General features: G+C 38.7%; 1 protein-coding gene across 3 annotated transcripts; it reads right to left on the bottom strand.

Annotated features, from left to right (window-relative positions):
• Positions 1-562: 562 nt before the first annotated feature.
• On the bottom strand, positions 563-10,726 carry LOC117826156 (E3 ubiquitin/ISG15 ligase TRIM25-like). Of its 3 annotated transcripts, XM_034702035.1 has the most exons (9): positions 10,482-10,669; positions 8,082-8,350; positions 6,796-7,113; positions 5,322-5,411; positions 5,092-5,170; positions 3,659-3,748; positions 2,890-2,946; positions 1,666-1,697; positions 1,296-1,412 (listed from the first exon to the last, which is right to left on the bottom strand). In XM_034702035.1, exons 1-8 carry the CDS (start codon positions 10,522-10,524, stop codon positions 1,675-1,677), a joined length of 969 nt encoding a protein of 322 aa, XP_034557926.1. In that variant the 5' UTR covers positions 10,525-10,669; the 3' UTR covers positions 1,296-1,412; positions 1,666-1,674. The 3 variants fall into 3 exon arrangements, with proteins under 3 accessions (XP_034557924.1, XP_034557925.1, XP_034557926.1); XM_034702033.1 differs by lacking the exon at positions 1,666-1,697 and having other exon boundaries at positions 563-1,412; positions 10,482-10,726; XM_034702034.1 differs by lacking the exons at positions 1,666-1,697; positions 10,482-10,669 and adding an exon at positions 8,512-8,578 and having other exon boundaries at positions 563-1,412.
• Between the last annotated feature and the right edge of the window lie 302 nt (positions 10,727-11,028).

Raw genomic sequence — 11,028 nt, 5'->3', positions numbered from 1 at the left:
CTGTCAGTCTGCATTTTGATCTAGTACACAGTAGTATATATGTCTAGTATATAGGGATGCACCGAAGTTTTTCCAGTTTGTTCTCAGCCGGTCCTCCTCCTTCTCAGTCTCTTTTGTCAGGGTTGAATTTGTCCCTCTGACAACACCCTTGGCCCCAGCCTGGCCCCCCCAGTAAAATCGGTCTAGAACCACTACTGCCCTCAGGTAGATGTTGCTGTGGGACTCTTGACTCAGTTTACTGATTTACTGACATGTTTGGGTTTTTCTACGTTAGATTCAAATCACTTTCAGTACTTTATTAAGTTGGAAATAGATTCTGAAATGGTGAGAACTTTACAAGGATAACCAGATTGGTATAAATTGGTATATAATATCAGTAAATGTAGACCCAAGTTGAAAGTGTTTCTAAGAAAACATTGAAGTCTGAGTTCTCCTCCAAATATGAAGACTATGATTTTAATCTTGTCACCTTGAGGACAAAAGTTTGACCTGTAGGACAAAGTAAAGTCAGTGTGTTGCTCTCAGTTCATTCATCCAACTTATTCATGTTTTTATTTATATATCAGTGACAAAGTTGATCTACTTTTATTGATTTAATTCACTCTTTTTTGGGGGAAAAAACTGCATTTTAAAGCACCCCAAACGTAGAGAAAATACATGTTTTCAGTGTTCCAGCATTCGTCATCCTTCATCTTTATAAAAGCTGATTTGGAGATACATTCATGTTGACATAAAATATCCATAATTTAATTAATCACACATTGTAAAAACCATAAATCACCTCTCAATACAAAAATATAATCCTGAGTCGATTTTGTTTTTTGGCTTTGATTTGCAAAAGTGAAAACTGATTCTGACAGAGAAGAACTTGCAGAACTATCATGAGACTTTGACGATGGAGGCTCTACTGGGAGGATCCACTTTGTAAAGTCCCAAACCCAGGCACACCGGCTCAGTCAGTTTAGCTTTGAACTCATGCAGATGTTTGATTGTGGAGTTCACAGCACTGAATGTAATGTTCCCTTTCTCAAAATGAACGCTCACTGCTATCCGGCTGCTCTGCAAGGCAGCAGAGATAACAGTTTTCTCTCCTTTATGGTAGGCGGACAGCTTTCCGTTGCCATTGTGCGTGAGGCTCCAGGATTCAGCGTTGTTTCCAAAGACACTGCTGTGTTTGCTCTTGCGTTTAATGCTCCTGTAGGACACGGCGATGTCCCAGTATCCCTCCGCCTCCACCTCCCAGACATGAGTTCCCATGGAGAAGCAGCCTGCGGAGAGGACCTGTGGGGCTTCATTAAAGCGTCTGGTTTTGTCGGGATAGTCGAGCCTGGGTTTCACTCTCTCTGCTGTTCTGAGGTCAATGGAGACTCCAAGATAAGGACTGGCTGAGTCCATATCAAGCAAGAGAATTCCTAAGAAACAGATCATTTGAGTTTACAAAATTATTTAGTTATTACATCATAAATCATTTCAATAATTTAAGTGTTTGTGTCTTTTTTTAATTGTGATGTCTGTGCACTGTACTTCCCAGAAATCCTGCATGAACTATTTCTCCATGAATGTTTGGTGAGTGACATACAGAAGTGACGTACAGAATAAATACAACTCTTTAAAGCAGATTAGCTTTCACTGAATACTGCGTCACAATAAATATCTGCATATTACCGTCAGGCGTCATGAAGGGCTGAACTGAGTGTCTGAAAGAAAATATAATATTCTGTCACAAATTAAATATCAGAGATTTGCTCCGTTTATAACACGAATGGATTTACTTCCATTGCCCGACTTGGTCTGATCTTTAGTGGCTGAATGTGGCTAATCTACAAGACATTACCAGATTATAATTCAGCCACTTTACTGAAGTAAAGATTCTTCTTTCACTTCTGCCACCCGTGTTATTTTTTCTAATTCACCACGGTCCTGTTACTGACATTTTGTTTTACTGTCCAGTGAGACTTAAATCCTCTCACTTTGAACTATTGAAATACTAATAATAATAATAACTGGTATTTGTATAGCACCTTTCAAGAAACCAACGTCGCTTCACAGGTAGGGTGTCTGGGGGGTAGATGGGGATAACACTATCTAACGGGGAAAGGCTGCCTCCCTGTGGGGGCTGCCACACTGAGGGCTCTGTCTCCAAAAGTCCGCAGCTTAGTCCCGGGGATGGAGAGGAGACCCGTGTACTGTGCACTGTGAGCACTGTGTACTTTGTTACTGTGACACTTGAATTTCCCCGTTGTGGGACGAGTAAAGGACTATCTTATCTTATCTTATATTATCTACCTTTTTGAATTAAACTACAAAACAAGAGAACTTTTTCATATATTCTAATTTGCAGAGAGGCAGCTGCATAGTGACGTATTTGTGTTTCAACAGAAGTTAATGTGTAACAAAGCAGATGTACAGTGTGTAATGATTTTATTGCTGCTCTCGTCATCTAAAGTTGAAGATCTGATGAATAATAAATCAGAGTAGTATGTGCAGCAGAGTCCAGACAGCCGGAAACCACTCTGAGATCATCATTGATAAGCCAACTGTACTGCCTTCAAAGATGAGGATGAAGAAAATAACACACCTGGTTGTCATTGGAATCATAATAACAGTGATATGAATGGCAAAATCTCAGTGTGTCATCTCAGTGTGTCATGTTAACATTGCATATGAAATCTGATCTCAGGCTGGATAAGATTCATAAGTAGGATGTAAACTGACTCACTGACTGCTCCTTTTTCTGATGAGTAACTTCAGTTGAAACCGTGACTTTAACATTGTCAGTGCAGCCCAGACAGCAGGTTAGAACCATCAGCCTAGACCATGTTCCTCAACAGAAACATACTCATTCTCAGTTTCCAATTAATACTCATTTTTCAACAGATGGATCTGTACCTGGCTCCTCTGTGTCTGGATGCTTGTGGCTTCTCATGGGAGGATCAACCAAGAATTCTATGAAGAAGGAAGGATTAAAAAACAGGTTATTTTAAATGATTTTGCCATCCCAGAACTCATTTGGGTATTATGATGAGAAGTTAGCTGTAATTAATGAATATATAATAAACATCTGCACTACACTGCAGCTAATAATTCCCTCTTTGATGTTGATTCTCAACATAAACCTCATTCTCTATCTCACAGTCTGGTTGTAAATGAAATGGAAGTCTTGGTTGGAGTCTTTTAGTGCTAACTTCTGGTTACTCTGAAAGTTGGCCATCACTCCCAGAGACTACAGTGCCATCAGATAATGCTGGAGGACTTGTTGAATCCATGTCTGTGGATTGATAGGTTCAGTATCGGGGACTACTAAGAGTTGGACATTATCAGAAACATGCAACTCTCCTCTTCTTTCTATGAGTTTATCTTTACATCACTGGTCAGGATGATAACCCTCTAGTGTACAATACCTTTAATCTGAATCTGCAGCACACTTAGCCTTGCACGTCATGGTAGTATAGATTAGAAAATAATAATATAATACTAGTAAGATAAGATACAACAAGTTACTTATCAACGTAAAAAGGATGAAGGGAGTTTGATTTGTTACATTTGGACAGAGCCAAACTAGCCACCCCCCTTCTTCAGGTCTTAATGCTAATGCTTCAGTACTGTTTTGTAGTCATGTGAGCAGGCAGCACGGTGGACCTAAAACCTGCCTTCTTACCTGCAATGGAGGAGTACGTTTCATGCAAATTCTTCTGCTGCATGTCCAGTTTTTCAGTGAGCGCCTGGTTCTCCATAAAGTAGCTGTAGGCTGGTTGAAAACAAAAACGGTAAAGGATTTTTTTTTAGGATTTTTTTTTGTGGAGAATTTAATTAATTCATTTTCCACATTCATATTATGACAAAAAAAAGGGCTAACAGAACACAAAATACAAAGAAACATAACACAAAACCAGTGCAATGACAAGGGCCATCACCGTCTAAGCTAAAGTCTTTAAAGGTGACATATTCTGCTCTTTTACATCAAAATACATTGGTCTAAGAGGTCCCCAAAACATGTCTTTAAAGTTTATCGCTCAAAAAAACACTTTGAAATCAGATTTTGGTCTGCCTGTAAACCCCTCTTTTTCAGCCCTGCTCAGAACAGGCTGTTTTCTGTGTCTGTGCCTTTAAATGAGAATGAGCTCTCTGACCACGCCCCCTCAGGAAGTGAATGTGGCCTCGGCTGTCCAGCACGTTGATCTAATGTTTACATGTTGGCTGAATATACACAGCTGCTCACAGACCCGCGTCACTTCAACCCTCTGAATTTGATCCAGAATCTAATCCTGACGGAGAGGCGCCTGCAGCAGGACCTTTCTGAACGATTGGTCCCAGATTTAGTGTTTCTTGTTGTTTTATTTGTCAGTATGTCGACGTGTGTCTTGGTACACAGCGACAAACATGTAGCTATGTGGCTATGCTAACTAGCGCTAGCACTTTTCCATGACAAATAAAAATCATCCACTTGATCTTCAAATCTGCAGACGTGGGGAGTAGAACCGACCTTTGTGTTTATCAAGACAGCCTACAACTAGCATGCCTCCCTCCTAAGCTCCTTGTTAGCACACGTGAGCAGGGAATGAAAAACGAAGGAGGAGTTGAGTTGTATTTTATACAGTCTATGGGCTGAACAAGCTCCGAGCCCTGACTTCTGTTACAGACCGGATGGCGTTGTGACGTATGAAAAACACTGAAAACTGAAACGGCTCGTTTCAGCACACATTTAGAGAAAGGTGGAGAAATCAGAACAGGGGCAGAATGGATTTTTTTCATTTTCGGGGGGTTTGTAGACATGCCAGGGAAACATATTTCAGGTAGAGAACCATTAAAGAGTCGATTTTCCATGATATGTCACCTTTAATACTTTTGGTCATGAAACAGTTCAGGTCTTGTATCTCAAGTGTATGCCCTTCAATTTGGATCCATGCACAACACTGGGTCTAATTTAGGCAGCCGTGAAATATAGTTCTGGGTCAGGTGAAACAAGCAAAAGGCAATGCTCAGGTTTTCGCAAACTAGGATTCAGGGAGTCCAGTAGATGACTAAAACACATCCATGAGTCTGGGCAACACATTCAAAAATGATGACTATGAAAGATTGCCATTCTCTTACCGTAATACAGGACAGCAATCCACAGAAAGAGAAGTGCCACAGTGACGCAGTTGAAGTGTGAGTCTGCTGAGTTTACTTTCTGTGTCAGTAGGCAGGGATAAAAATGATTAGAGCTGAAAAACAAACTCTAAAAATGATATTAGTTGAGACATGCTTCAAATGAGATAACTTTCAACAGGATCTGACTTATTTCATTCATTAAAATCACAGTCAAAGAAAATGTCACTAACAGAGCTCAACTCTTGTTGGATGTCTCTCTGCTGTTTTTTGGATTGACGAATTTGCTCCTCGAGGGTTTGGAAGTGCTGGTCCATGTACTCCTGTTCAAGACACACACAGATATAGTTTTTAAAAGTCCAGTCTCACTATCTCTAGCATTTATGATGAAATTCTTCAACTGGATCCAGAGATTTGTTTGCTAAGCAACCTTGCTAATTTTAATTTCAAAGATAGCTATGCTATCAAGCTCATACAAATATTGCTGATCATTGCCAAAAAATGCACTGCCTCAAAATGGAAATCAAATGTGGACATTCCTGTCGGACTCTGGCTCTCTGAAATTAATAAATGTGTTCCGCTAGAGAGGATAACTTACAGCCTGAGAAATAGGAGTAAAACATTTTATAAGATATGGCAACCCTATCTGGACTACATGGAAAACCTGCCATCTCACATGATGGACTGTGCAACTGTATAACAAAATTGTATTGAGAATGTCTTGAAGATTAATTTCTGTCTCTCGTCTATTTTTGTAATTGTTTTATTTTTATATTTTTTTCTCTATTGATTTTAATCGTTATTTTGGAACTAACTATTGTCTGTATTTTGTCTGCAATATTAATTATTCTCATACAGTAGGCTTCCTTCTCTTCCTTTATATCCTTTGTATAAGTTTATTTTCTGTCTACGTGTTGAAATTTGAAAAGCAAAATAAAATATTCAAAATAAATAAATAAAATAAAAGTCCATTCTTCTCCTCTTATTTCCCTTCAAATAGGTTTGAGGTGAAAAACTGACACTATCTAATGGCATCATGTCTTTTACAGAGTTCAGAATCACGCAAATAATCACCCTCCCCCACACACGTACACACACACACATCTTTTAAAGCTCTATTAATGCAAAACAGCATTACCAAATCAATTTTACATCAGTTTATTCCCGCAGAGGCTTTCAAGACTCTTATCAGTTCTCTACACATGCACTAAGTTGTAACAAGAACCATATTACTCAAGACATTTTCAAATCTCCAACAATCACTTGTCCTCCTTCCCTCTGCAATGAGGAACCTGTAAACCAGCAGTAACTGAGTCAGACCACTTCAAATATAAAATATGTTACCTATAATGTTTTATTTCTTCTTGTATAAAAATAATGAACTGACAGAAATAAGGTTAGTGTAACCTGTATCAGCCTTTTACAGCTCTTTGTTAAATAAATACTGTGAAAACAAAGTTGAATATTTTACACTGAATATCAGTGTTTACATCACTGGCCTAATATACTTTGTATCACTGAACACTCTGGGATCTTAGTGAATGGGGTGGAGGGGGAAGGATGGGTTGAATAAAAACTTTCGAATGCTCAAGAACTAGAAAATCCTGTTTTTCCACAGCTCAGTCGGCAACGGGGATTCTCCCCATGTTTACAAGCAACCGATTGATGATTCACCTCATCACAGTTAAGTTTGAAAGTGAAACTCACGATCAGCTGTCTCCGCAGGACATTGGAGGCCTCGGTGGCCTGGTTCAGCTGCTTGCTCTCCAGGGCGCAGATGTTACAGATGTAGCGTCTGGATGTGCTGCAGTAGTACCTCAGAACTTGGTCCTCATGCTGCGGACATTTCCTTTCCAGGAGATCACTCAATGGATTAACCAGGGCATGTCCTGTGAACACCTGGAGCTCCTGGTGACTCTTGACATGCTCCTCGCACATCGACACCTCACATTTCAGGCAGGTCTTATTAGCCAGAGTTTTATCGTCCAGGCAGAAATCACAGTACACACTTTTTGTCCGCTCGTCCTGGTGGGGTGTGGAGAAAATGTGTTAGACATTGGTTTACTTTGATCATTTGTTTCTAACTTTCCCCAGTGATAAACAGTGGTGGACAGTTACAGAGTAAATTTATTTGAGTACTGTACTTGAGTACATTTTTTGAGCATCTCTACTTTACTTTGGTATTCTTTTTTGGGGATACTTATTACTTTTACTCCACTACATTCAGGAGACAAGTATTGTACTTTTTACTCCACTACATTTCTATCAGTGCTCTTGTTACTCACTACTTTTGCTTTGAAGTCAGCTCGTGAATTTCCATCTCCTTTCTGAAATCTGATCCCTAAGACAGTCAAATGTGTTTTTTAGAGGTGGTAATGATGGCTACAATTCTCCACCTGAGCACCCATGTCCATATTTCTTCAGCCCGTGTTAGAGGTTTTTGAAATGAAGAATGATATGTATCATTTGAAATGTTCTCCCTGTTTCCCACTCTGCCCAAACATACAAACACTCACTGTCCAACCTGAGAAAGTGTGTTGAGCTATGTAACATTTGTTTAATTCCAGATGAACATTTCAAACTAAGTTGTCTGTGCTTGGAGTAACTCAGTTTCTGTTTGTAATCCATGTTATAGTTTTTAGAGATTTCAAGTAATGGTTTTTAAATAAACAGAATGTAACTGAATGTACTCGTATGTATTCTTGACTGCATTAATGTATTTTGAAAATACAATGTTAAGAGATATTTTAAAAAGTAATTTGAATACTTAAGTATTTTTAAAAGCAAGTACTTCAGGACTTTAACTCAAGTGATCATCTGACTGAACAACTTTCACTTGTATTAGAGTAATATTTGACCTGGAGGATCTGTACTTTGACTTAAGTAATGAAGGTGTGTACTTTGTCCACCACTGATGATAAATTAGTTCTGTATATTTCATAAGATCAAATAAATTGCAGATAAGAAAACAAAAACACTTGTGAATGATTTACCTCCCTCTTTTTGTTCACCCTAAAGTCCTCTGCGATGCCTGACAGTGTGTAGCTCTTCTGCACCCCCACGACCTGTCCAAAGTATCCCCTACAGTCTGGGCATCGAAACGGAAGAACTGAGGAGTGGTCCACCATGCCCTCCAGGCAGACCATGCACATGCTGTGACCACAGGGCAGCAGACGAGGATCCTTAAAGATGTCCTGGCAAATCGGGCATGTCAGCATCTCCTCAAGCTTTGTTTTGTTTCCGTCTCCCATTCTTGCTCCCTCTTGTTTACAAAGTTAAAAGAGACGACAACAAGAAGTCAACAACACAGAATAGCACCCAGCTGCTGCCTCTACACACACACACACGTCCTGTTTGTTTTTAAAAACAACAATCGAGCCTTAGAACAAGATAATGAAGTCTAATAGAGACAATTGTTTCTACGTTCAAAGATAAAGTTGCTGGGGGTAGTCTGTCTTGCTTGCTTGTCATCTACATTCTAACAAAGTGAAACCACCTTCGAGTTTATAGATGTACTTCCTGGTGGGCGTGGCCTGAGAGGAGGAGGAGGATCAAGTCTAACTTTCAGAAAGTACATTTAAAGGCACTATGAGGAGTTTTTAACCAGCTGAGAAACAGACTGAAACCAACACTGATGCCTATTTATGACCTCCAGAAGCAAACAAGACCATGAACAACAACACTGATACCTTCTGTTGATATTTTTAATGCCTTAAAGGTGACATATTATGCAAAATTTACTTTTTAATGGTTCTCTACCTGAAATATGTGTCCCTGGCATGTCTACAAACCCCCCGAGAATGAAAAAAATCCATTCTACCCCTGTTCTGATTTCTCCACCTTTCTGTAAATGTGTGCTGAAACGAGCTGTTTCAGTTTTCAGTGTTTTTGTTACGTCACAACAATATCCGGTCTGTCACGGAGGTCAGAGCTCAGAGCTTGTTCAGCCCATAGACTGTATAAAATACAACTCAACTCCTCCTTCGATTTTCATTACCTGCACACATGTGTGCTAACAAGGAGCTTAGGAGGGAGGCATGCTAGTTGTAGGCTGTCTTAATAAACACAAAGGTCGGTTTTACTCCCCACGTCTGCAGATTTGAAGATCTAGTGGAGGATTTTTATTTGTCATGGATAAGTGCTAGCGCTAGTTAGCATAGCCACATAGCTACATGTTCGTAGCTGTGTACCAAGACACGTCGACATACTGACAAATAAAACAACAAGAAACACAAAATCTGTGAGCAATCGTTCAGAAAGTGTCCTGCTGCAGGCGCCTCTCCGTCAGGATCAGATTCTGGATCAGATTCAGAGGGTTGAAGCAGCGCCGTGTGTAAGCAGCTGTGTATATTCAGCCAACATGTAAACATTAGATCAACGTGTTGGAGAGCCGAGGCCACATCCACTTCCTGAGAGGGCGTGGTCAGAGAGAAAATGTAGTGCTCTGAGCCAAAATCTAATTTCAGTGTTTTTTTGAGCATAAACTTTAAAGACATGTTTTGGGGACCCCTAGACCAATATATTTTGATGAAAAAGAGCGGAATATGTCACCTTTAAACCACTCAGAGGGGGTAGGTGTCAGACCACATGATTGACATTTGGCTTTAGAAACACACTTTTTTGGCTGTATTTTTTTGGTGGGCAAATAATCACATTGAGTGATAAATCTGGCTGACATTTGGATGAGGTTTTGTTGAAAACACAGTTTTTTCGTATACAGAACAAGAGATGAGAGGTATCACTTTGTACACAAGGGGTCGCCAAAATTGATATGAATCAAAAGTTCCTCACAGCAGCTTTAAATAAAAAAAAAGCTAGCTAAATTTAAAAAAGTGATATAAAAGAAATGAGGAAATAACAGTTCAGGATGATGTTTGTTTTAAGATAAGGTAAGCAACCCAGATATAAGTACAATCAAGAAGAAGTTTCAAAAAGTAAAAATAAAACAAAACAAAATAAGATAAGTAAAACTAAAAACAGATAAATAAAGCTAGAATACAATTTAGATATATACAATGTTACAATGGAATTTAGATTAAATAGCAGTAATTACAGGCAGTATTAAAAATGTTTCAGTAGTGACAGGTTGAGATGGTGAGATTATGGTTGGTAATGACAGATTAAGCAATAAATAAAAATTAATATGGGTATGTAATATGACCATGATTTGTAGTTAGAGTAATAATGTAATATAACATAATAGAATATGGCAAGATAATTATATAATACAATATATTATGCATTATAATGCAAGCAGCAGTCAAGAGAGTCAGTTCGGGATGAGATGATGGAGTGTGACAGACAATGCAGGGATGGTATGGATCTGTTGGGGGGGGGGCAGTGAAGAGGTGAAATAAGTTAGTGAAATAAACACGTCTGTGGAGTGATCTTACCTTGGTGGTATGAAGTTATGTTGCTGGAATCAACAGAGGACATGAAGACTAATCAATACCGGTGAAATTATTAATCATAAATATTATTCTGGAACACAGAATACTATATTGATAATTTCACATCAGTGATAAGTTTGTAACTTAAATCCATGGTCACAGGGCCTGTTTAATTACTAAAATTAATCAATGTGCAGCAATCAAGTAAAAAAAAACGTCAGTTAAGACCATAAAGTTATGTTTGTATCGATTAAATATATTTTACTGTAACCCATGGTAACTAAATTGCAACTATGCACTTCCTGTTTACATCACCCTAAGAATTATGGGTACCAACACAACCCAGCAAAAATCTGATGAACGAAAACAGAGAAATGATCAGATTTAAACTATTTACATCTATAATTATGTTAACATGTTTAAGACAGGATTCCTTTTTTTGTTTCACTTTTTATTACTCTATTTAGAATGCAATCACATCCTAATTCATGGTATTCTAATATTATTCCAAAAATAAAGGAGCCTTTTGGAGCTTAGCCAAGTCATACAG

The sequence above is a fragment of the Notolabrus celidotus genome, chromosome 15, assembly GCF_009762535.1.
Source record: "Notolabrus celidotus isolate fNotCel1 chromosome 15, fNotCel1.pri, whole genome shotgun sequence".
Lineage (NCBI taxonomy): Eukaryota > Metazoa > Chordata > Actinopteri > Labriformes > Labridae > Notolabrus > Notolabrus celidotus.
Note: the sequence above shows the minus strand (reverse complement) of the source record. Positions and strands in the feature narration are given on the sequence as shown.